Source organism: Sphaerodactylus townsendi, linkage group LG02 (genome assembly GCF_021028975.2).
Source record: "Sphaerodactylus townsendi isolate TG3544 linkage group LG02, MPM_Stown_v2.3, whole genome shotgun sequence".
Taxonomy (NCBI): Eukaryota; Metazoa; Chordata; class Lepidosauria; order Squamata; family Sphaerodactylidae; genus Sphaerodactylus; species Sphaerodactylus townsendi.
Genome location: NC_059426.1, coordinates 51,562,044 through 51,589,749, shown reverse-complemented (window position 1 = coordinate 51,589,749; position 27,706 = coordinate 51,562,044). Strand labels below are relative to the sequence as shown.

General features: G+C 39.9%; 1 protein-coding gene across 1 annotated transcript in view; it reads left to right on the top strand.

The window, feature by feature from the left end:
- Window positions 1-27,706, top strand: part of MGAT5 (alpha-1,6-mannosylglycoprotein 6-beta-N-acetylglucosaminyltransferase) — a 134,242-nt gene that overhangs the window by 77,899 nt on the left and 28,637 nt on the right. The window contains exons 5-9 of the mRNA XM_048483336.1: window positions 12,117-12,193; window positions 12,680-12,769; window positions 23,903-23,974; window positions 24,578-24,739; window positions 26,031-26,200. Coding sequence (XP_048339293.1) covers window positions 12,117-12,193; window positions 12,680-12,769; window positions 23,903-23,974; window positions 24,578-24,739; window positions 26,031-26,200 — 571 coding nt within the window. The remainder of the gene's footprint in view (window positions 1-12,116; window positions 12,194-12,679; window positions 12,770-23,902; window positions 23,975-24,577; window positions 24,740-26,030; window positions 26,201-27,706) is intronic.

Genomic DNA, 27,706 nt, shown 5'->3' with positions numbered 1-27,706 from the left:
CAGTCCCTACCAGCATGGCCAATTGGCCATGCTGACAGAGGCTGATGGGAATTGTAGTTCCTGAACATCTGGAGAGCCGCAGGTTCCCTACCCCTGATCTAGCACCATGGTGGTGTGATAATATTGAACACCTGACTGGGGTCTGGGGTGGGCTTTTTCCTGCTGTTCCAAGGTGAGGTAATGTTCCAAGGTGTGATAATATTGAACACCTGACTGGGGGTCTGGGGTGGGCTTTTTCCTGCTGTTCCAAGGTGAGGTAATGTTCTTCAGTGTCAGACCATTGATCTGATGGCTGACCCATTATCTTAATGTGTTTTGCCCCTCCATACCACCCAGGAGAGTAGCAGTGCCAGACTTCATGCCTGAGACAGGACTGAGGCCCTCAGCTCACTCCACTGCCTCCCACTTAGCATTGCTGCTGCTAGCCAGTGGGCTTAGCTCAGTGATAGCAAGAAGGTAGCAGTGCCTGGCAGTCCACTTGACACTGCTACCTTCTTGGGTGCACTGATCAGTAGCAGCAGACTCCATGTGCTGGCCAGATCATGGGAATTGCTGCTGACCACTTGATAAAACTACCAACACACTGTCACCAGGCTGGTCAGAGTGGGTACCAAATTCCTGGTATGCCTGTTACCCAAGTTTTCAAGTTTACCAAGAGCTGGTTAGCAACGCTTTCACTGCAGTATTTTTATGTAGCATACAAAGTATGCAAAGTGCTTCACAGGCATTATTTCAGTAAAATGCACAATTGTTGTACAAGGAACACTACAACTATTACCACTTGTACAAGAACTTGGTGGGAGGAGAACGGGGCAACGAAGGAATAGTGGTTTTGCTGATTTGAACAAAGAATTTTCCTACTAGTGCTTCTAGCTGCTATGTGGCACTGGCTGGCAAGCTATTCTGTCAGTGTCACATTCCATTACTTGCCTTTAGTGTTGCTCGGATTCCTAACCCTGATTTACATTATTCAGCTTGGCTTCACTTGGCCTTGATTTCATTTGGTTCTGTCTGCTGATACTAATGGTTTTCCCATCTATCAACTCACGGCCCAGTCCTTGACCTGTTGTTTTTTTTGCTGATCCTGTCATGTGCAGATATCTGAATCTAGATGACAACCATTTATGACCTTGAGGTAATTTGCTTTAGCCCAGAGCTTTCAAAGAGATCCCTGGTGCTTAGGCTTCAAAGCACAGCATTTCTCTTTGGAAATATTCAGAGAGCATGCTGAGAAAGTGGTGGGCTGAAAACTGGGCCCTGTGGAATTACGACGAGAAAAGTCTAAGAGATTTTTTTTAAAAAGAGGAGCACTGCCAAGGAGTTGGGAATAGTTAGTGCTTAGTTTCTGAAGTGTGTAATGGATAACATTGCTGAAGCCTGCCTGTAAGTGAACTTACTCCCTATGCCAAAAAGCTTCATTTATCACAGCTGCCAGATGGGTGGATGCAGGTTGAGGGTATTCAGTAGCAGTTTCAGGTGTTCTTCATTTTTTTCCTCTTACTATGTTTTAGGAGTATTGGACCTTATAAGTGGAGTCGTTTCTAATCTAGGGTACAATGGCACCCAATTTCAGTGAAGCATTAACTGGTTCACATAGCAAGCTTGGGAATGTTCAGACAAATCGAAAGGAGCCTTTAAGCGTAGGTGTCAAACTCGCGGCCCTCCTGATGGTATGGACTACAATTCCCATCATCCCCTGCCAGCATCATGCTGGCAGGGGATGATGGGAACTGTAGTCCATAACGTCTGGTGGGCTGCGAGTTTGACACCTGTGCTTTAAAGGGAGCATATGTACAATGAGCAATACCAATATAGCAGAATTACTTCTCACTGCAATAGAATAACTCTAACCATCAAGTCTTCCCTAACAATATTTGCTTTTTATCAGTTATTTTAAATACTTATTTTTTATTTTTTTTGCAATATTTGGTATAAACAAGTGCAAACTTTGAAAAAAAAACAGGTTCTTTATGTGTTCCTTAAGCTAGGGGATTAAAGAAAATCTCAGCAGGTATACTGCTTGATTTCACTGACCTGATCTCTAGGGCTAGGCCAGCTTTCTTACATTAATTTACTTCAGTGCATTGTTCTGTCTCTGACCTTGTTGACCTTTAACAATGGACACTTGCATTGTTTAACCTTATAGATTTCATTCAGCAAGTGTTTGGGGTTGCATTGGTTAAAGGCAAAAAAAATTGGACCAGGAAAACCGGTTCCCATATCCTCAAAATTTATTCTTTTTTCTTGGCAGGTGTGAAGCATACTGCAACAGATAACTGTGTCTATGGGGACCTTTACACTTACACTGAGAATGTATCACTTATTTTTGGTCCAGTGACAGTATTAGTAAAGAAGTTCCAATTTTAAATAAATATATGTAAATGATCAGTCAGTAAATTATGCCTTTGTCCTTTTTTTTCCACCTCTAAGAACCCCAAGGAGCTGTATGTATTTCTTCCTGCTTCCAATTTGTCATTATATCAACTTTGTAAGGTAGAGTAGGTGATGATAGAGTGGCCAGTAAAAGATCACCCTATGGCTGAGCAGTGCTTCCCAGTTCTAGACCAAGATACTAATCACTGTACGATATTGGCACTTGTGGATTGTTACTCAAACAGTATTCAGAGAGAGAGAGGGAGGGAGGGAGAGGGAGGGGGGAGAGGGGGAGAGAGGGAGAGAGAGGGGGGGGAATTAATTGGTTACTGGGGTTTCAGTTGGATAAACAAAGGATCTTTTATCTATGTCAGTGGTGGCGAACCTATGGCACTCCTGATGTTCATGGACTATAGTTCCCATCAACTCCTGCCAGCATGGCCAATTGGCAGGGGCTGATGGAAATTGTAGTCCATGAACATCTGGAGTGCCATAGGTTTGCCACTACGGATCTATGTGTACCTGAATTTTAATGTAGGGCAATGTCCAAGATAACACACGCCAAATAAAAGATTTATTCTTCAGTTGTCGTGAGCAAACTGCAAAGCAATGTATTAAACAGAATCACCCTACACCACCCCTTTCCCCCCAAGATACTCACATACATACTTTAATGAGATATTGACAGGAAGATGGATTGAGAGAGGGGGCAGGAGAAGTTCAGGTGGGCAATACTACCTGCTCCGCAATGTGCCAGAAAGGTTGCGGCGCGAGAGAAGTATGTGCAGCAGAAGACTGAGATGGTAGTATGTTAAGGAGAAGGTGGTAAGTGAACCTGAATACCTGACACATTCTTATTGGACTGGGCATGTCCTAATATAGACTAGGACCCATTGCTGGACCTGGGACCCCACTTTCCCAGAATCAGTCCGAGCAATGAAATTTGAATGTGAATGGGTAGTTCAAAGGTAACTGCTGCCTAGATCTGGTGGGCAGATGAGGAGGGGGCATCTGGCACTCCAGGATAGGGTGATAGCAGAGAACTGGGTGTGAAATAAGAATAAAATTGTCTTCTGTATGGATCATTTCAAGTATATCAGAAATTGGTCCATTGTAATCTATGGTTGTGTTGGAAGTAATTAGCCATTAAACATGAATAATTCCCGTTGGCTTGAAACTAGGGCTTTGTTTGTATATCTGTGGGGACAGATATTACTGGCATCCTGCCTGCATGATTGAATGTGCCTTGGTCATGGTTTACAAGGGTGTGCTTTCTGAGTTTCATCCTTGGTATCCCTGCCTCACTTAGACTTTTAAGGGGTTGCTGTCTTAACATCTAAGATTATTGGGGATCAGAGTGAGGGTCTCATCAGGAGGAGAATGGGGTCTTACAGTTCCAGAATTTATCTTGTGAACTGCCACCTCATAATATGTAAAAGGCTCTGGAATGAGATTATCTGGATTTTTGGGATTGGGTATCATCAATATACAGGTGACACCCAGCTCTATATTTCATTATCCAAGACTCCAGATGTGTCCTTCTCAGTTCTGAACCAGTGCCTTGAGGCTGTGGTCAGGTGGCATACTCAGAACAAACGGAAGCTGATTCCAGGCATGACGGAAGTATTGCTGATTGGGAAGTCTACTGTTCTGGAAGGACTGAATCCGCTTATCATAGATGGAGTGATGTTGGTGTTTGGAGCAGGTTAAGAGCTTGGCAGTTCTCATGGATTCCACCTTGCTGTTGGAAAAGGGGGTTGGCATGGTGTCCAGGAGCACCTTCTATCAGCTGCATTTAGTTTGCCAGCTTTCTATCTACCTAGATTCTGTAAATCTGGCTGGCCATGTTGATTTACAGTTGGATTACTGCAACATGCTCTTGTCAGGGGCTAGTCGCCATGAACATATGTTGCCCGTTTTGAAACAGCTATCTGTCACCGGCTGGCTGTCACGGAAGCGCAGGAGACAGATTGCAGCTGGCAAACGTTTACTAACTTTATTTAAGCAAACTTAACCAGTCTCTAAAGCACCAGGCCAGCACTGGCCAGAGTTCAGTGTTAGGGTTTGCAAGAAAGCTCACCAGTCAACCAGGTCACCAAAGTCCAAAAACACAAATCCAGAGAGCAGGTCCAAGGGGCGGTGTCCGGGGATCGTTACCAAGAAGCAGGCTTTCTGAAACAATCTGCAGGTCTGGAGCAGAGCAGCCGTCAAGGTGACATATTGCCTTCCGCAGAGAGCTCACAGCTGTGCACTCCCTTTTATCAGCATAGGAGCAGGGGCAGGAACTAATTAGCAGTCCTGCTTCTTCCTGCCGGCTACTCACAAATGGCAAGCAGCCAATCTAGCTGATCTTCTGCACTCAGCTAGGTCCAGGCATACTCTTTGGCAATGCTGTTCTAAAGGGGAAGGTGACCTGGGGGGACTGCTTGCTTGGGGTACTGGAGGTGGACTCTGAGAATGTCCTGGATCATCAGAGGGCCCAACAGATGCTTCTGGCACTGGACTGTCAGTGTGGAGTGATGCTTCTGGGTTGAACAGCTGTTCTTGTTCCACCTCCTCCTCTGAGGAACAGCCGCTGTCACACTGCTAGTGGAGAGATTGAGGAGGGTGTGGGAAGGTGCTGTCATCATCACTCTACGACAAGGACGGAAGACTGGCTGGGACAGCTACCAATATGAAACAATGCTCTCAGTCTGTTTTCAAATTCAGTTGAAGGTGCTAGTTATGAATGCTGCAAGGCTTGTCTGATTGCCATGGCTTTGAGGTGGTTTGAATGGTGATGGATTCACCCGATCCACACAAAACCTTCAGCATAGTAAGGATTAAGTCTGCGAACAGCTGATTGGAATGCGGAGAAGAAAATGAAGGAAAAAGGGGAGCTGACAATTGCCAGTTAGAAGGGAGCTAGCAGCCAAAGGGCTGGGTGGTAAGGAGGAAACTGCGACAGGAGGGAACATATTAAATTATTTTAGAGATCCCTAAGGGGGGGAAGTAAATGCTGAAAGGTTGCCAGGTTCTAGGAGGGCAGAGAAGAGGGTTTCGATAAGAAACGGGACATCAAAATGCAGCAAGGAGACTGTTCCCTAGGGAAACCAAGAATTTCAGTATTGGCCTTTTGTACTGTTCTCTCAGAGGTACAGATTATATGAGATATAAAAACTCCATACTTAAGTAGTCAGGCAGAGAGTCTTAGACACTTTTGCCCTATACTGATATTTGAGGTTAATACACTTACCATATCTAAGAAGAGCAAAGAAACTGTAATAAATCTCTATATAGTTACATAAGTTATACCTCCTCTAAAAGTTAAAAGGAAACAGTAAGGAAAAAAACTCTTTACTATCTATAATGTCTGTAGAATGAACTCCTAAATTCTGTTTAGCTTGTGTCTATCTTTGGGTGGTGACCTTTTGTAACCTAACTTATACAAAAAGAACACTTATTGTGACTTAAATCTCTGAGAAGGAAATCAGTAGAAAGTGGTTAATTTTTCAGGGGACTTTCTCAATCCTATACAGAGGACAGAGAAGGGGAACTTATTACAGCAAGCATCTTTTTGAGGGAAGAGAGATTTTGGGATTTGCTATTTTGGATTTGGGTGCTGTGTGGTTTCCGGGCTGTATGGCCGTGTTCTAGCAGCATTCTCTCCTGATGTTTCACCTGCATCTGTGGCTGGCATCTTCATTGTCAAACTTTCTTGTTAATTTGTTAGAAGGTTCTATGAAGTGTTTGCAGCTAGGTAATGTAATAGATGTGTTGGTAATGCTGAGGGTTTTTTTTCCTTAAGTATGACTTTTGATGTTTGTTGCTGTAGTGGTTGCACTGCATGGAAAGCTGATTTCCTGATGGCATTAATGCAGTCGTTGAGGAATACATTGCTGTGATGTGCACTTTGTTACAGAAACCACATTTCTTCCTTTTTAAAAATAGTTATCTCCAACAATAACACCATGGCCAATTGGGCGCAAGGTTCTTGCTGCATGCTGGTGACAAATGTCCACAACAGGAAGATATCTTGTAGAGATGTATTTCCTCTAGTCCTGCTTTCAATTTCCACTCTCTCCGGGGCAAGCAAATCCACTCAAAGCACACTTTTAACGTTGCTTCACTGCCAGAGTGGGACAGATTTGCCAGTGGGCAAGCTTTGCCTTGGACCTCTTCCCTCTGCCCATAGCCATCCAGCCTAGTCTTACCCTCCCCCACTCCCTTGTACTGCTTTGTATACTTCCTCCTCGCCTTCCTCCCTTTTACCAACTACTTCCCACTTCTTGTCCTGCTGTATAATTTCAATTGCCCATGGCCTCCCCACTCTTGTATATCTTTAGGTCTTCAAAAATTAAATAACTATATCAATAGATCGATAAATCAATACTAATACTTAAACATTGTAAAAATAATAAGACTAGTTGATCAGTCCAAACATGTGATTTGCCCAGCCTTGTCTCCAACCTCGTAGTTTTATATACAAGCAGTCAGTGATTTTAGACCACACTGGGAAAAGCCTGTCAGTCTTGATGCTTGGGAGACAAATGATTGTGAACCTGGGTTGTTTAGCAAACGGCAGTTCACATCCTTTTGCAGTTTGCATGCTGCCATGAAAGACAATCAGTATTCAGGTAAAGTGTACAGATGTTGTATTCAAGACTTTAATAGTTTGCCTTTTTTATGTTGATATATCAACCTATGAATAGATTGATACATTGATATATCTGTTGATATTGATCTATTGATAGATTGATATAGCAATCTATTGATATTGATTTGTTGATAGATTGAAATATAAAAATTAAAGTGTATGTTAAACATTTGCGTGATAGAGAACCTATGAAACGTCACCCACTTGGATGCAAGCAAAAAGCCAGCTGATGAGTAATGCAAACAGGGCAGTGGGTAATAATGCCAAAAATGCCCCGAAACAAAGACTTCCCAGCAAATTCTCTGAAGTTGCAGGAACCTCACCGTGTGTATTTGGCCCTGGTGACTAAACAGTAAGGTGCTTAGCCCTGCATGCTCAGTCAGAACCAGAAATAGTTACACTTGCAAATCTTCGTTTAAACTCTCATGGAGTTCTTGTTGATGCCAGAAAATATGGGAGGGGACCTAATATGTGAGCATATGAAATGAATATTTCTAAAGTTATTTTCATTTTGAGGGACTTTTGGTTTAGTGATACAGAACTGCTGTCAACAGGTAGAACTGCTGTCAAATATTTCTGGTGCTTGTTAAAACTTGAACAAAGGTAGTGAAATGAATTCCATGTTTTACCTGTACATATAAACTGAAACACATTTTCCTGTATTTTCTGGAACGGGGTTGCTGGAAACTATGGACTTTATGTTCACATTGTAATCTAGCTTGCATTCATTGGGGGGCGGGGGGAATCTCTGAGTATGAGATCTGTGACGGCTGATATAGCACCTGTGGGTGGAAAAAGCTCATCTTACTGGACTGGAATATCAAAAAGTTGTCTAGACATAATTAGATGTCATGACATGTCTATGTTTGATGAGTGTCCTTTCCACAGGAGCAGGAGTTGACAGCTATATCAATGCACTGCTTCCACAAAGCAATTAAGGATTCAGAAATTGGTTGCAACAAAAATCTTTAACGTGTGAAGTCATTGTTCCTTGGACTCAGTATTGTTTTCCCATTAGTGGCTAACACTACAGATTATACAGCAGCAATGGGTATCTACCGGAGTATGAGAATTCTAAGTTCAGATGTAATGAAACAATGACATATGTTTCATTTGTCACGGCAAATTATGGATAGCAGGGCTTCTTGTTTAGAGAGCAAATGCTAACCGTAGTCTGACAACTTAGAATTCATGTCAAGGTGTTGTTAGTACCAAATGAACAGTGCCATCTGCAAAAGAAAACTTTAAAACGGGCATCAAGTAATTGCTTCTATTTGTGAATGAAATTGCACTTGCTTTCTTGAAACTTTCTACAGTCTTTACCTTGGTTTAGCTTGTTTAGCAGATATTTGGGTGGGGGAAGAGTAATAGTTATAAATAGCCCTTAGAAAAGGGATTTTCTGTTCAACCCATGGCAGAAAATTCTAATCTTTCACAGACTTGTTCTTCAAATTAATTTACAGGTCATACTGAAGGGCAAGTCTAAGATTAGTGACCCTTCATCATTTAGTCAATTAGTGACCCTTCATAATTTTACTGTAGTTTGTTAAAAAAAAATAGTAAAAAGATTGGCTATGTAGTCAGAATTGGATATTGTCTAACAGGATTTTTCCAAATTGCTGTGAAGTTGAGTTGCCTGAAAGTGATCATCACTGGTGAGAAGGCTGCCATCTTATGCTATTAATTCTGTTTGCAGCACCCTTCAAGCACAATCTCGAGTTGATGTTCTAAGTTATTTTCAGAATAGTTTTCAGTTACATCAATATTATTGACAAGCAAACCTTTTGTCACATTTTATTTTAAAGTTCCAAGATTCCCTTTACAACAGTGATTTGTGTTCTGGTGCATATAACACATTTTTGGTATACTTGTTCATGCTTCTGATACAATAAACTGAACTCAACAAAGGAAGTGTACAGGACAATGTAAATCTGAAAATGTGTTGTACTTCTCAGGATCATACAATAAGAACTGCTTTATAGATCAAACTACACACTATTAGTTACACAAGTCCACCACAGGGCTCCTGCCCCCTCCAGCTCCAGTGGGAATTTATAGCTGCAGTATGGCTGCTAGGCCTCATGGTGAACTTGTATAATTTTTAACAGGTAGTTTAGCCTATCCTTTAGATAGCACCATGAGCTGAATGCATTTCTGTCAGCAGAAATGCATAGATCCCCAAGCACTCTGAAGCACTCTGAAGGCTGATGGGCACATACAAGTACTCTGTAAGTATTGTTTGTGCTTTTGTTCTTATCTAATGCCTGTCTGCAGATGTATTGCTCCTTTTCACACTTTCCTTTGGTAAGCATCAGTGCCAGATGGTGCCACAACAAGTGTAAAGCAATGTGAGGCCTTAAATTCTGTGACTGTGGATTACTTTGAACTTATGTTAAACCCTAAACAAGAAAATGTAGCAATGCTGCATTCTAGCCCTTTCTTCATAAGATACCATAAACATTTTCAAAAAAATTTCACTCCCCCCTTTACTGCGGTGTTTGTCCACACTGCCCTTTGGGGTTATTTATAGAATCGATACTTCAGTGCTTCCTAGCTGTGATTCTCTGTAACTACAAGTATTTGATGGTTCAAGATTTAACCTTAAAAAAAGAGAAAAAAGCATGAATAATGAAAATAAAAACGCAAGGGGGAACCGAGTAAACTCAAGGATGTGATAAAGTGGCGCTGAGGAGAAAGTTCAGAGGTGGCACAGAGGCATAGAAAATGGCGCAGGAAAGATAAAACCTTTTAAATATGTCACACAGCAAGTTGAAACCAAAGAATTGTTTTTAAAGGGACTTCACATAAAATGTTCCCAGGCTGGAAATAAAACATTTTTGGAACCAAAGAGGGGAAAAACAATGTGGAACTCCACAGAGGAAATATTTTATTTCTTGCCTGAAAACATTTAAAAAGGTTTGCATGGAAAGAGCCATCCTTTCAGGACAAAATCCATATTGTTGATCAGAAGTAGTACTTCATAGGTTTATGATTAGAGAGCAACTGACATTTAAGCAGATCATTATTGGAACATTTCTGATGTAAGCTGTTAATGTTCAAGTTCCAATAGAAGTTAACTACCGGTAGCAATATTAAAACTTTTAAATACTAACTACTGAACATGTAACCCAGTGCTCAAGCGGATTCAGATAGTGTGACTGTTAGTTAAGTTACAGAACAAATATTCCAGGAGTTACTATTTATTTTGCCTACCGGATAAAATGTCTATTTTCTAACAAGTACAATAGGTAAGGATTTGCGCATTTATATAAGAAATGTGCAGCATAAGATGCAATTTGAGAGTGTTTAGTAAGACAGCCAAAAGAAACACAAATTATTGTTTTGATTGATGTTGTCATGCAAAACTGTTCCATTCTGTGGATCACTGTCTCACCACTTGAAATAGAGATTCTGACTAGTTTTGCTGGTCGCCCAAACCAGAAGGTTTTAGAGTGCCTCATAAATACCTTTTGCTTATAGAACTGAATGTGTGAGTAGTTTCCACTTTGATACCTTTCCGGAATATATTCAAGACTGAACTTTTTAAAAGGGCTTTTTGTGCAGGACTTTATATTTTAATGGAGGTTTGTCTTTGTTATTTATGTATTGTCGAAGGCTTTCACGGCCGGAATCACTGGGGTGCTGTGTGGTTTCTGGGCTGTATGGCCGTGTTTTAGCAGCATTCTCTCCTGACGTTTCACCTGCATCTGTGGCTGGCATGATCCTCTGAAGATGCCAGCCACAGATGCAGGCAAAACGTCAGGAGAGAATGCTGCTAGAACACGGCCATACAGCCCGGAAACCAGACAGCACCCAAATTTGTTATTTATGTCTTATGAGGTATTTAATTTGTTGTAATAATTTCAATATTTTGTAAGCCAATTTGGATCTTATATGGAGAAAGGTAGGATTTAAATTATTAAATTAATAAAATACATGGTACTTTATGAGGGTTCTTTTGCAAGTCAATTGCTATCTTCTGGTAAGCTAGTTGCCAAGTGATGATGCTAGAAAATGCCATTAAACTCACACAGTTGACTTATAGCCCTGAGCCCTTCAGGGATAGGGCGGTATATTAAATCAAATAAATAAATAAATAAATAAATAAATAAAATAATAATAGTAGTAGTAGTGACTCCATAGGGTTCTCAAAGTAAGAGATGTTCAAAGGTGGTTTGCCATTGCCTGCCTGTGCATCAGGACCCTGATTTTCCTTGGAGGTTCTTGAAGAACTGGCTGAAGGGATTGAGCTAGCCTGGACTGTCTAGGTTGGAGAAGCTAGCTAACAGGAATTGTCCATGAGTTATTGACAGTTCAAGAACCAAAGATTTCTCTTGATATATACAAATGCTTGTCACCACATATCAAATCTTCTGATTTGGCTGTTGTCTCTTCTTGTGTTGCTTCCATGTGAATGTTGAGTGTATCTGTGAGAAGGGGCTGTTATCAGAAACAATACTACCAGCATCAAACACACATCTCCCAAGCATGCCCCCTGAATCCCAAGGCCAGTGAGCTAATGTTTGATAGTAGCATAGCAGTGTGGTATGCTCAGGAGAAGAGAAAATTCAGATATTCAGGAGAAGAGAAAATTCAACGTTCAGATGTTGAGGTTCTGACCAATCCCAATTTGTTTCAGAACCATGATTATGGATAGGCTTCTTATAAATGTATGTACTCCCGTGGAGTGATAATAGAGCGTGCAAATGTTAAATCAATTAAACATTCATCTGTTTCATTCTGTGATTTGTCATTCACATTTTTTACTTCAACAATTAATTGGACCATTGCTGTTCTTTAATTTTATCCAATAGGTTAATTGCATTTTTGGTTGAGAAGTCAGATGAGTTTAATTATAAATGATGAGAAATTATTTCCATTTTTATCTTAATAACTTGTTTTAGACTTTACATTTTCCCCTGGTTTCATGACCTGATTCCAGTTTTCCTATTGTGAGGGGAATGGAAATTTTAAATTATAGACCTCCACTGGGCATTTTAGTGATGACTCATCTGCACAGTCCACTGGGAAGGAGGTGCAGCAGTACAAATTTGTTATGTGTGCTGTGGTACATGATTTTATTGTGTGTCTTTTTCTCCCCTTTTAGATCTCATTAATGGAGCACAGGAACAGTGTGAATTGCCTCCTATGGATGGCTTCCCCCACTGTGAGGGCAAAATAAAAGTAAGATTAATCTATTTTGAATTGCTTTATTTTTTGCACGATCTGCTTCACTTGAAAGAATCGAAGTTATCTTAAATTGAATGAGTTACAGGTGATGACAAACTGGTGCCATTTCCACAACACATGCTTATTCGAGCAGGACAATGGAGTAGCCATAAGATGGCAGAATAAACTGTACCACTTTAGACTGCAAGTTGAAGATCACATTGTGGAAGATCCCTTCATGCCTAGAATCCCCTACAAACAGAAAATTAGCACAGCAAGCCAAGAAAACAAGCAGAACTTTTCTTTCTATGGTGGATACATAGATTTCTTTTATGCTAAGAAACATCCAAAGCTTGGAACAAACATGGCTACAGCTTGTTCTACCACTAAAGTATTCTTTTCTGCCAGTTTTCTGAGTCTTTTATGAATATATAATTAGTCTTACAGTCAGATTTATAAACACTTAACCTTTTATTTGTGTGTATTTTTTTTCCTGTCTAGTGGATGAAAGATATGTGGCGATCTGATCCTTGTTACTCAAGTTATGGTGTGGATGGGTCCACATGTTCCTTCTTTATTTACCTCAGTGAGGTCAGTAAGCTTTTATTACATGAAATAGAATGCTACTGATAATTCAGATGAATAATGTTATTACTGTGACAAATGAAAGGAAGCTTACTTTTCATTTTGGAAATTTGTTTTGCATTTGTGTGATGTATCTGTTGCCGGACTGTAGCTTTTGTCGATTGTTTCTAGGAATCATACGTTGAAATTCTCCTTGATATCAAACAACTCAGCTGATCTTGCAACATCATCATCATCATCAGAGTTTAGCATCATGCCATCTCCTTCTCTGTTCCATAGTTGCCTGAGCCGTTATAAATGTTTACACTTCAGGTCTCTGCATATCCTGGAGTAATACTACCTCACATCTGAGGAAGCCCAAATAATTTTGTGCCCCTGTTATGATTGAGAGGGTTCTGGTATATCATGAATACTTACATGCCAGTTCATTTGTCCTGTGGGGATCTGGGTGTCAAGTTTTGAGCTCTTTAAATAAGAGGAGGAGGAGGAGAAGTTTGGATTTATACCCCACCTTTCTCTCATATAAGGAGACTCAAGGTGGCTTACAAGCTCCTTTCCCTTCCTCTCCCCACAACAGACACCTTGTGAGGTAGGTGGGGCTGAGAGAGTTCCAAGAGAACTGTGACTAATCCAACGTCACCCAGAAGGAATAAGTAGAAATGCAGAAACACATCTGGTTCACCAGATAAGTTTCTGCCATTCAGGTGGAGGAGTGGGGAATCAAATCCAGTTCTCCAGATTAGAATCCATCTGCTCTTGACCATTACACCACGCTGGAATCATCAGTCTTTTTAGCTATCCAGAATTTAGGATATTTACAGATTACATTCATATGGCATTTCTATTACATTGTATAGTTTTGTAGGAAGCATAATGCTTCCCAGAAGAACAAATGGACCATTTTACTCATCAGTCTGTTTTATGTTTAGTGAACAGCAAACATAAAGGTCTTTGTGGGGTGTTTCTAAGAGATTTCTGCGACAGTGCATGAAACTAATATTGTTTGGGCTTGCTATTGACCTTGAGTTTAAATTCAGCAAACTTAATACTATGATAAATGCTATGATTAAAGCTAAGCAGCAAAGGCTGAAAGCTTAAATATTTGTGAATGCAACGATGAAATGAAATCCTAATAACCACTATAAAGATGTGGATCTATGAGCTGTGTTTGCTACTAAAGATAACTTGGACTTTGTGTCACACAAAATAATTTGTCAAAATGGGCAGTGATGAAGAATTGGCTGTTTGTGGTTGGGGTGAAAGATGACTATGATTCCTGCTTATAAAGTACCTTACTGAGGTTAGAAAGAAAAAGTAGCAGAATTTTAAAGTGCTGTGGGGGTTTAGGAAACAGATAATATAAATCTTGTGCATTACAGTTCAGCAGTATTTGCAAACCCAACTTTTTGAAGTAATGGTACTCTTGCAATATTAATTTTTGGATACCTCATGAGATGTGTTTTTTGTATTGTAGAAGCAGCAGGAGGAGAGTAGGTTTAGAGGTTATTAATCAAGCTATTTGACACATCTCCAGAATTTAAAGCATGTTTCAATAAGTAAGGCTTGAGAATATATAACATATACAGCAAATGAATACAGATGTTCTCTTTCAGTTCTTAAAACTCTTTGTCTTTTGTACTGGGACAAATGTATTTGTCGGAGATTTTAAAGTTATTTATAAAAAGTCTTGGAAAATTCATCCATTCATTTCATTTATTAGATTTATAACCCGCCCTCCCCCGAAGGGCTCAGGGCGGCTTAACAACAAACAAATCAAATAGCAAACATCATCGATCATGACATATCAAATGTAAACAACATTTCAAGACATAATAGCAAAATATCAGTGGCATCTTTACAGCAAGAAGCATTAATAGGCATCATATAACAAATTATAACATCATAACATAATATAAAAATAATACAACATTTTAAAAAATCAACAGACATAATATCAAATTACAAATGAGCTGTGGATTGTGCAGTCAGAGGCAGTTCTATAAAACCAATATTTGTGAGCCCAGCAATTAAGGGAAGGAAGAAAGAATGAGAAGCCCCAATAACAGAGTAACCAAACACCTCGGCTGGAGAGAAATGGCCACAACTTTATCAAAACAGCTGCTGTCAGATCCTTGGCACAGCATGGGATATGGATCCAGTTTTCGGGCAATCACTCTGTCAGCTGATAAATAGCAAGCAACTCCACTTGTTGGCTGATATCTTCCCTCTACCCATCGCCAGCCAGCTGCCTGGCCAGGAGGGAGGACATCCAGGATGGCAATTAGTTGGGTTCCACATGGGCTCTGTCCCCTTGACACTCAAAGTGAGGGCATTTCTGACAGTCCCCAAGCTGGACATGCCCCCCCAAGCACTCACCCCAAAATCCCTTAAGGGGATCCCCAAAGCAAGGGAAAGGGGCACACAAGCTGCTTTCTCCACAAAATAATTCAACTCCATGCTGCTACCACTACTAGTGCTGGGTATTCCACCCAGCTCCTGCCAAAACTCTCACAGCTGCAACCACTTCACCAGCCCATGCTGGACATCATCCAACCAAAAGTCCTGGTCCCAATCAGAGAAGTGGACCCCATCTAGGTGGTACAAGGCTTCACAATAGAAGGAAATGTCTGGGTGGGGAATTTTATAGCCCCCCGTGATGCCACCACGTTGCCCAGCTTGCAGGTGAGCTTTTTCCTCACCAGGTCCAACATCTCTGGTGGGGTAGTCTTATGCCAACAGCACCTCTTCAACCAATCAAACTACAACAAAATCATGGAGAAAAATTCAGCCCTCAAAGCGCACAGGTTGGCTTCCACGCAATGTGCCAGCATGAGGCCAGCAGACTGCCCAATGTCATTCTTGCCCAGCAGTACCACCAAGGCATCTGGAAGACCATCTTGCTGAATGTAGCTCAGCACTGTTGCATGAAGGTATTCCAATGCATTCCCCATGAGCCAATCCAGGTGATGTTCAGCCGCCTAAATAAACCCAGGTGCCATTCCCAGCCAGATGACGTGGCATACACCCAACTCAGTACATGATTCTGTGACCACAAATCCAGACCCACAACCAGCAAGACACTGCAACTACAATTGACAAATCAAAGTACAGGATCATACCCTGACCTGATATAAACCTTGTATGCCCCAGACTTCCACCTGCAAATGGCCTGTATGAGCTCCGGCCACATGCTAGGTGAAATTCCAGTAGTAGCTGCCCCAAACCTGAAGGAGTGGGACCCAAACTCCCTGCAGTGAGTTTCCCAAGCAGGTCCTAAGCACACTAACCAGCTGATACCTTGTAAGGCTTCAGAGCCGACTGCATGAATGAGGTTTATCCTATTATTCTCTTACTGGATGAAAAAATGTAGAATGGCGGCAGGCTGTAAGGGGTTCAATGAAGTTCCTCTTCCAGTTCAATGAAGTTCCTCTTCTTATGGATAAGGCATGCAAAATGCAAACTATGACAAAGAAATTAAATTTTGGGGTGGCCTGAATAAAACTGGAGATTGTTCACCTTGCAATAGTTCCGTATGCAGTATTTTCATTATTATCTATCACTAATTTTTATATAACTGTCAAACTAATCCGAAAATATATTATTCTAAAAATGAAACTGTCATCTGGTTGTAAATATTAAGATTCTACCAGCAAGAATGAGCCTTTATGTAGAAAACCATGATTTAAATCAAGTCTTTGATTTAAATCAAATCCACCGTGTTGCAAATCACATTACCTTTCTTAACACCTAAGAACTGTCAAAAACATAATCAAGTCCTACTTGCATATCTTAGCCTCAGGTTGATTCTTTCTTCCAGTTCTTAAAAAAAGAACATAGGAGACACAGCTAGATACAGTATGCTCCCAGTTCTTGTGAGTCTTTGATCTGCTTGTGAGTCTTTGACCTTCCATCCCTGTACTCTTGAAGCCCCACAGATACAAAAAAGTTCAAACATTTTCAGTCTTTTTTACCCAATTTTCTTTATGACTTTGCCTGACCTTCCTTGGTTTTATGCTCCAGTATTATGAAACAGTCTTATTTTGGGTGTCCTTTCCTTTCCACACTAGGAGAATGATGGGACGCACTTTTTTCCTTTTGAGCTCCACTTTCTGTTTAAAAAACAAACAAACCTGAGGGCAAATGTGGCTTTGTTATTCACTCACAGTGACTAGGAGAAACACAGATGAGTATCTGTGGAGTTATTTGAAGCCACAGAAATGAAATCCATCAAAATCTTAACACATCATTTAATATGGAAAACAGAACAATGGCCCACAGATTGGAAACACTCAATCTGCATCCCACTTCTGAAAAAGGAAACATCAAAAACTGCAGCAACTATCGATCCATTTCATTAATTTCTCATGGAAGCAAAGTGATGCTCAAAATGTTACAATAAAGACTGTTACCATTTACAGAATTAGAAATGTTCTAACTGGAACATTCAAATGTTCTAACTGGAATTCAAAAAAGGAAGGGGCACTAGAGATCATATTGCAAATTTACACTGCTTACTGGAAAATACAAGGAAATTCAGGGAAAAAAACAGCTCGTGTTTCATAGATTACAGTTGTGAAAAGCTATGACTGGTTTTAAAGGAAATGATTGTGCCAGAACACCTGATTGTTGGAATGCACAACCAGCACTCTGGACAAGAGGCTTCTGTTAGGCTACTGTTAGGACAAAATATGAAGAAACAATGGTTAATAATTGGCAAAGATCCCAGACAAGGATATATTTAATCTCTGTTCAATCCATACTCAGAACATGTCATAAGAAAAACTGGATTAGATTTAGAAAAATGTGAGAGTTGATGGGAAGAACATTAACAATTTGAGATGTGAAGATGATACCACATTACTGGCAAAAAATAGTGAAGATTTGAAATGACTGCTGATGAGGTTAAAGCAGAAGGTGTCAAAGCAAGATTGCAGCTGAACATGAAGACAAAAGTAGTGACTACTGAGGAATTATACAGCTTCAAGGTTGACAGTGAAGAAAATATAATTGTTAAAGATTTTCTATTCGTTGGCTCCATCATCAACCAAAAGAGAGACTCATCCAAGAAATTAGAAGGAAATTGAGATTGGGACTGGCAGCCATGAAGGAGCTAAAGAAGACCCCTAAGTGTAAGGATGTGCAGCTGGCAACCAAGATCAAGAACATTTATACTGTAGTTTTCCCCATTACTGTGTATTGGAGTAAAAGTTGAACAGCGAAGAGAACTGGCAAGAAGAAAGTTGATTTCTTTGAAATGTGGGGTTGTAAGAAAGTTTCACAGATGCTGTGAAACACAAAAAAAGACAAATAAGGGGGTTGTAGATAAAATCAAGCCAGAATTCTGAACTGAGTCTACCATATTTTGGTCACAACATGAGAAGATCACATTCACTGGTCTAGGAAAAGTTGAAGGTAAAAGGAAAAGAGGAAGACCCAACATGAGATGGATTGACTCAATAAATAAAGACATGTCCTTCAGTTTGTTAATGATAGGATCTTTTGCAGGACATTTATTCATAGGGTTGCAGTAAGTCGGAAGCAATTTGACAGCATGTAAAACACATGGAGACCCCTCTACACATGCTGACATAGGGAAGGATTATCACCCATGTAGTTTAAAGTTGTTAATATTTAGTAACTGTAAATACCAAGGTTGTATCCCTGAATGAGTATACTGTAGGAGCATGCACCATTTTTTTTGTATTTGTCAGATTTGGGGTTATTAGACACAGAAATGTTTAGAAAAGCAAAAAAAAATCCTGTATACCTGTACTGGTAGGAGTTTTTCAGCCTTCTCAGATATATGAAAATTTTTAACTACATTAAAGACTGTGAGGAAATTTTTGAGACCCTGGGAGACGGCTTTGTCAAGGTAGATAAACAAAATTTCCAACACAACTGCAGGTGATTTTCCTTGGAACCCCCAGTTTTGGTGAAGTTTCGGTCAGGGGGTCCAATTTCATGGGACCCCAACATGATGCCCCATTTATCCAATCAAGTTTTCTCTCTTTTTAGATATTTTTTTAAAAATTATAGATAAGAATTAACAAACAGAAAAATAAAATGGAATCAAATCATAGTTACAATTAGTTCTAAAGATTTAAGAGGGGAAGCAAAATTGTATATATATTATTATATTTTTTTAAAAAAATTACCAGTACTAGTCATTATTGATATAAATTCAAAAAATCCAAAATAGGTAAAAGCACTGACAAATTGTTATTATTGTCAATTTCTAGAATTTTCTTCACAAAGTAAAAGTTTTATTGGCATATTATTATCATCTTACATGTTGTGTCTTTTTAACCCCCCTTTCAATATAATATATAATATATCATGAAGGGTAATTTATATACATCCAGTGGAGTTTCAGTTGTTTCCAATGGAAGCTGGAGCACCCCTTTTGAGGACTCATAAAATGGAACCCCTGACCCAAACTTTACCAATACTTGTTTTCTATTCCTCCTACCCTTCCTGGTTCTCAGTGTAATCCCTTGGTGTTGTATTGCTCTCTATAAAAAGAGTGGGGGGCACTGGAGAACTGCCTACAGCCCCATTGGCTCTGCCCATTGGAGCCTACTTCTTTTCATTCTGACAGAGGGAAGTGTCTGCAGCGATAGCTGTCAGAAGTCAGCATGATGCAGAACTGCCTTTGAAAAGTGATGGATTATGTGAAAACAGAAGGGTAATTTTGCCAGACACCATACATTGCAACCAGTGACAATTTAAGATCTCTCAGAGTTTCTGAAAGTTTGAGACATGAGCGCTATCTGTTTGTACACCAGTTTAATGAACTGCGTCATTGTGTTTGTGGTTGCCATGATGAATGAATGAAAAACTAGAATGGAACTGGAATGCTCTCTTAAAACTGCCAGTGTAAAGAAAGTTAACAATGGAAGGGGAAGCAAATGAACTGTAACTCATCCTAAAAGGAAAGTTTATCTTGGTGACTGTAGATTTATGGAAGGTAGAGGGCCAGGGGAGGAGTTTGCACTGGGAGTGGACTGAATAAAATTGAGTGAATCAAGAAGGACATATAGGAAACCAAAAAGGACATCCAGTGTTGAATTGTAGAACTGCAGCAAGAGTGAAGATGGCAGACAAGAAGAGCGGCTGTGCTGCTTCTGATCTTAGTGGTCCAGTAGCAATGCAAAAAATAGAACTGTTGTTAATTTCCATGTGAAATGATATGACGACTATAACATGATTGGGGAAATAGAAGGAGATTAAAGCACTGGCTACTGATTTTAAAAGGATTTCAGAAGAATTTAAGTCAGAGACAAAGGTGGAAGTAAACCAGAAAGAGATTAATCGACAAGCAAAGAGAAAACTCTGGCTGGATTTAAAGCAAAAGGATTGTGCAGTGAGGATACACACAAATGACTGAAACGGAAGGAGAAAATCTGCAAAATGATTTTATTCCAGAGTTAGGAAAATTTATGTCTTTCTGTGCAGAAACAGAGTCTATGGTGGATAAAAATTTATCATGTGATATCAGTAGCAGCCAAGGATAAGAACATCCCCCAGGACTGACACGAAGATCATTTGAAGAAGACATCCTTCTCGTGCATTATCAGAGAAAGATGAAGTTTCAAGGTCGCATCATAATCATTATGAAAGAGTTGCCACGTAAAATATTGCTGAAATTCTTTCAGTTGTTTTGAAAAAGAAAAAAAATTCCATTCAGATGGATGTTGATTGAGGGGCTGGGCTTCACTTCAGTGGAGTCTGTCAGAAGATCCCAGTTATCCAAGATGTCAGAAAGTTCATCAGTTAGAACAAAAAAGAACTTCTGACAACCTGAAAGTTCTCTGTTGTCTTTTCATTGTAATGCCAATTCCTCAATGACAGCAAAATATTCCCAGAAGAATATAATCATAATAATACATTAGTTAATATGTCATTTTACATAAGAGGAGAAATTCCAGTTCTTGTCCCCAAGTAGTTTGTATTGTAAATGTTGATAGTCTGAGAGAGAAGATACGAATAGAAAAGCAATTTAGCAATGTTCCATTTGATTCTGTGGCTGCTTTATTATGTTATGTTGAAGACTCTGTACCTGCCTCAGATAGTTTATAATAAGCTCGTTAATGCATGCAAGACACTGTTTAATGTTCTGTTGGAAATTCTCTGAAGTTCCCAGCATTAATGATTGGATTATGAGAGTACGGCAAATGTATCTTATGTTTAAACTGAACTATCACAATAGTGTAACTCTGCTTAGGATTGCACTGTTAGAGTGGCTGCTATAATACTTTGGTTTTATGTGGGAAAATATTTTTGTAAAAAAAAAAGAGGATTTGCCAAATGAAAATCTAGTTCTGGAATAGCATCAAATTATTAATTTTAAAATCTGTTATCTGGTATGGTTTTCCTATGGGGTGTTATTTCTCACAAATACCTCCTTATTTGAAAATTAAATAGTAGAGTCTCATCTAATATTGTTGACATAGATATGGCTGCAATAAAAATTAATGTGTTGAAGAAGCCCTTAAGCCATATAACACTGCAGTTATTACAAAGGTAACAAAAAGTTACCTCGACTCATAAATCAGGGTACGTGGTCATGGTCAGCAACTAAATTTCTTGTTGGAGTCTGGCTCAAAGGGCCAAGGCTCTGGTTGTCATCTCCAAGGCTCTGGTTCTCATTGGTGTTTCAGCTATAGAGTAGCCAAGCACTTCCTGATGCCCCGGTCTGGACAAGACCTACCATATATACTCGTGTATAAGTCGAGTTTTTCAGCACATTTTTGTGCTGAAAAATCCCCCCTCGACTTATACACGAGTGAGGTGTATTTTAAAAAATATTTTAGGGTTTTTACTTTGTCGGCCGCCAGGGGGCACAGTTTTTAGGCTAGCAGCACCAATATTTCAGGGTATCATCAGGTGACACTCCTGATGATACCGGCCAAGTTTGGTAAAGTTTGGTTCAGGGGTTCCAAAGTTATGGACTCCAAAAGGGGGTGCCATCATCCCCCATTGTTTCCACTGGGAGCTAATTGTAGATGGGGCTGCATTTTGGACCCCTTGAACCAAACTTCACTAAACCTGGGTGGTATCATCAGGACAATCTCTTGCTGATACCAGCCAGGTTTGGTGGTATTTGGTTTAGGGAGTCCAAAGTTATGGATCCCCAAAGTGGGTCCTCCCATCCCCCATTGTTTCCAATGGAAGCTAATAGTAGATGGAGCTACCCTTTTGAAGATCCATAACTTTGGACCCCCTGAACCAAACTTCACCAAACCTGGGTGGTATCATCAGGAGGGTCTCCTAAAGATACTCTGAAATGTTGGTATTGCTAACATAAACATTCCTCTCCTGACAGGTTGTGTGAATGTCCCTTCTAAAATGACACCTGCCATGTGCAATTTTAAAAATATGTACACTAAAAATAATGAACTATTCTTTTAAAAAGCAGGGTAGTTTTGAGTCACAGTGAACAGGCATGTCCAGTTTTTATTGTAAGATCCATATTGTAAAACCCTTCCTTACAAAACAGCTAAAATTTTTGTACTTTTAAAGTTATTGTTGATACCATATTGTTCTTGTTGACCCTCTTTTCCACTTACAGAGCTAGTTTACTGTTTTTCTTTGAAATAAATATTCAAAAACATTTAACCTACTGATGACTCAATTAATGTAATTTTATTAGTATCTATGGTTTATTTTTGAAATTTACCAGTAGCTGCTGCATTTCCCATCCTCAACTTATACGCGAATCAATACGTTTTCCCAGTTTTTTGTGGTAAAATTAGGTGCCTCGACTTATATGCGGGTCGACTTATACACGAGCATATCTAGGTGTCATAGACCTTTATACTATCCTTATGATAAATACTGTTTAAATTCTTATCACAGAAATCTCAAACCATTTCCATAGAATCATAGGCCCTTTCCGCACGGGCCAGTAACAGCGCCCAAGGGACAGCAAAAACGCTGTCCCTAGGGAGCTGTTCGCATGGGGAGCGCAGCCTCATCACAGCCGCGCCGCCCTCGCTCCCCCGCCGGCGGCGCAAAGCCGCTGTTTCCAAACCTCGTTCCCCGAGCGAGGTTTTTGGGAAACAGCGGCTTCCAACCGCTGCCGTGCAAACGGCAGCAGCTGGAAGGCGCCATTCCCCCCTTTCCCAAACGCCTTACCGTGTCCTCCGTCCTCCGGTGCGTCGCACAGGCCAGGGGACACGCCCCCAGCCGGAGGACACAGTAAGGTATTTGGGGGACGGCGCAGCCTGCGCGGAGGCTACGCCGTCTTCCCCACCGCAACCGGGACCGTTTGTTCGAACGGTCCCAGGGGGGTTGGGTCGGTGTCATGTACGCCAACCCAACCCCCAGCGTGGCCGTGCGGAAATGGCCATAGAGTTGGAAGAGACCACAATGGTTATCAAGTCCAACCCCTTGCCGTACAGGAACACACAATCAAAGCAATCATGACTTATGATCATCCACCCTCTGTTTAAAAACCCCAAAGAAGGCAGCGAATTCCACTATTGAACAGCCCTGACAGTCAGAAAGTTCCTCCTAATGTTTAGGTGGAATCTCTTTTCCTTCACTTTGAATCCATTACTTCATGTCCTAGTCTCTGAGGCAGCAGAAAAACAAGCTTGCTCCCTCTTGAACATGAAACCCCTTCAAATATTTAAACACAGCTATCATGTCTCCCCTTAACCTTCGCTTCTCCAGACTAAACATCCCCATCTCCCTAAGTCTCTCTTCGTAGGGTATGGATTCCAGACCTTTTACCATTTTGATTGCCCTTCTCTGCCTGGCCAGCCCAGCTTGGTGTTTGGGTTGGGGACACTAGGCACAAGCCCCAACTTGAGCATTCTATAAGGAAAGAGATCCAGGAAGTAGTGGCAGATGAATTCAAAGTCTCCTCAGATCTTTTAGTGAGATAGAGCATAGAATGCTATTGAAGGTGGCTGAAGATGAACTTTTAATAGCTAATATGTTTTCTATGTCTTGAATTTCTAACATGGCGTTACCACTCTATTGAAAATGTGTTTTTGTTTAGTCATCTGCTCACCTCCTCCTATTGTGTTTGGGCTGATGGGGGGGGGGTTGCAACAAGGAAATAGTTTAACAATTGTTTAATTTGGTGAAAGCTAAGCCAGATATCTTTTTAAATTATCCATATTTCTGCAGGTTGAAAACTGGTGTCCTCGTTTACCCTGGAGATCAAAAAATCCAAATGAAGAAATGGATCAAAAGACAATGGTGAGGGTTTAAAAAATACTAGAGTTACTTTTGTGGAAATTGTCCTCAGGTTGCAGCTGACTGATGGCAACTCCGTGCAGTTTTCAAGACAAGAAATGAACGGAGGTTGTTTGCCATTGCAACCCTGGACTGCCATCCAAGTACTAACCAGGGACACAACCCTGCTTAGTTTCAAAATCTGATGAAATCAGCATAGCTTGGGCCATCAAGATCAAGGCAGATATACTTTACTATACACTTGATATAACTGTAGGTGTATACATTTATTTGGCAGATGTTATCACAGAAGATGCAGTTGGTACACAGCCACAATTAGCTGCAGCTGCCTATTGAGTTTACACAAGGGGATTGTCAGGGGTTTTGTCACTAAAATGGTGCTAGTAATATTGTGTGGTGAAAAATCTTTCAGATCTTTGTTATAGTTATCTCAGGATTAATATTATGTACCTTTTCTTGCTTTGTGAATTTGAATTTTGAAAAAAAACATGTAATTTTGATTTTAACAACAATTCATTATGGAATAGAGGTTGCTTCTCTGCACACATACAGAAAATGTATGCATATAGATAATACACTGACTTCTAAATCTTTATTTCATTGAAGGCGGAAATTCGAACCAATTTTGATTTGCTTTACAAAATGATGTCCAGACATGAAGAATTTAGATGGATGATGCTTAGAATACGAAGGATGGCTGATACATGGATAGAAGCAATTAAATCACTAGCTGATAAACAAAACCTGGAGAAGAGAAAACGGAAAAAAGTGAGTTCTGCTCTGGAACAGAAAGTAAATATTTCAGTTACTGAGTGTGGGAAACTGAAATGCAAAGTCTTCCATAGCTGCTTTGTAAATGATAAACTAATTGCAGGCAGAAGTCACCAGGAATGTGAGGAAAGAATTCATGGATGGTTTCTGGTTGTATGGTCAGGTGCTGGCTGAGATAGTCTCTCTGTTATCAGGTGCCTACATGTTAAATAGATTTCAAGTATTAACACACTCAACATGGAAGCATCATTACATAAATTCATTTTTGCTGCCTCTACATATGGTGTAAGTATGTATTTATTTATTTTATTTTATTAAACTTATAGGCCACTAACCTTCTGGCCTCTACATGGCTTCCAACATGGCTGTTACATTAGACAGCAATCAACAACATGTACTACTAAACTACTAAAAACCTAAGAACTAAGCAGCAGTTTACTACAGAACTATAGGTTAAGCAACCCAGTTCATAAATTAATTAAGACAGGCGCCCCGCCGAAGGCCATTAAAAGAAGAAAAAGGGGAGGGAGTAAGTAGGGCCTGGGATGGAATTTATAAGTAAGACAGGCCCAGCTTTAATAGAATGGAACGGCAGTCTCAGTTTTGATTTCAATTCCAGTGTCGATTAATAGTCTCTTGGGGGGAAATGTGGTGCCCTACAAATTATGTGGTGATGTAAAGGCAGAGGATTTGACTGTATTAGAAGCCTGTTGTGAAAATTACTGATGTTGGTACTATGGACCTCACCACATTGAAATGTGACTACTATAGCTATGCATAAAATCAGAAAAAGATTCAGAAAAGCAGTAGGTTTTGAAGAATATAGAATATTCTTCAGTGGAATTGTAGATAGAAGCTAAATGCTGTCATCTTATAGTAAATAGGAAACAGATGAAGTCTTCAAACACCTGTCAGATTTCAAAGTGTTAAAATTAGTAATTCAATCAAAGACTGTTATTGAAAACTATTGCAGACAACTAAAATTATTACTTTGAACCCATGCTGATCTTCTTCTTCTTCTTCTTCTTCTTCTTCTTCTTCTTCTTCTTCTTCTTCTTCTTCTTCTTCTTCTTCTTCTTCTTCTTCTTCTTCTTCTTCTTCTTCTTCTTCTTCTTCTTCTTCTTTGTCAGTAAGTATTAAAGCCGTAACTATATGAGGTAATGATAATAACTTTTCTTTCTAGCTGGGTAAGAAAACCTGATGTGTATTCACAGTCTGACCAGCAAGCATCTCCTGTATGTGTGTTTTTGTAATACCAATGCTAATTGTCTTGGGGTTTCTTTTTCAGGTTCTTGTTCATCTGGGACTCCTGACAAAAGAGTCTGGATTCAAGATAGCGGAGAATGCCTTTAGTGGAGGCCCACTTGGTGAATTAGTCCAATGGAGTGATTTAATTACATCTCTGTATTTACTGGGCCATGACATTAGGATTTCAGCTTCGCTGGCAGAGCTCAAGGAGTAAGGAGATTATTTTCCATTTTGAAACAAGCATACAAAAAAACCCCCCTCCCCTAACCATAAACTCTTAAAGTCTCTATTGTACAGTCTATAATTTTGTGAAGAGGAAAATGAAACTGATAATTCACTAAACAGATAAGGCGATTATTTTCATGAGCTAAATATATGCACTGTGGAAAGGATAATATGTTTTCATTGTTGCTTCTTCCTCCTGAGGCTTGATAAATGAACGCTGGAAAAGCTGCTTATTCTTTGCCATTACAGGTGTGTTAAACATCTGCGACAAGATAAATTGTTGGCTCTCACTATTCATTTCCATTCCTCATTAAGCAAACTTTATTTCCGAGTAAGAACTCATTATTAATAATTTTTAATTGGCTGCAACTAATTTATATTTAGCATTAATTCCTTTAGAGATGCTTTGAATTTTGGTCCATTATTTGGAAATCTTGTTCTTCCTGATTTCCTCCTGAGAAATGGTTTGCAGTTTTTCCATAGGCATTTCAGTGGGGCTGAGAATGATGCTTTAGTTGTAACTGTGTTTTATTTTTTAATAGGATGAATATTTCATAGAGGGCATTTGGAAGCTGAGCAAAGATGAATTTTGATTACAGAGCTTCAAAGAGTCATTCCACTGAATGGCATCTTAATTCAATGAGCATGACAGACTTTATTCTATTGTGCCTTACTGCAAATTGAAGAGACTGTTAACTATAGTGTGTTACGGATGGTTTTCGGAATAAGGGGGTGCATGCAACCATAAGTTTAAATGTACATTCAATAAAAGACTTAGGTACATCTATCAGTCCTAAAATATGTGATCGGCTGTGGAAATAATTCTTTTTGTGAGTGTGTTCTAAGATAGTATCCTTACCTATTTTTAATCTACTGTGAATCCTAACCTGGTTTTATGGTGCAGCACTGCATGAGCTGATTTTTCAGCCTAAACAGTATCTTTATTATTTACTTTTACAATGAGCAGATTCTATTTCTTTCTAAAAAGTTTCTGGAAGTATCATACTGTCCTCCAGCTGAAAATTATACTGAAAAGGAGAAATTTTAATGTGTGTTTGAACAGTTTTCTAGATAGTATCATGTTAACTGTGGTTCTCATAACAGATAAACCAGGTTCCCCCAGTTTTATTTGGGGGGGGGGAGCTAATGTTGCTTCACATTTCTGAGACTGATATGCCTCAGTTTTTTCAACTCAGAGAAATGCAGATGAAAGACCTGATAAATATCACAGGCACTCTCTCATTCCCCCCTGCTCCATACCCTTGGGTATATGTCAGTGGTGGCGAACCTTTGGCACTCCAGATGTTATGGACTACAATTCCCATCAGCCCCTTCCAGCATGGCCAATTGGCCATGCTGGCAGGGGCTGATGGGAATTGTAGTCCATAACATCTGGAGTGCCAAAGGTTCGCCACCACGGGTATATGTTCATCTAATGGCATCACCCAAGCATAGAAATGACAAGGTAATGTGGGTCTCTGAGGCATATAA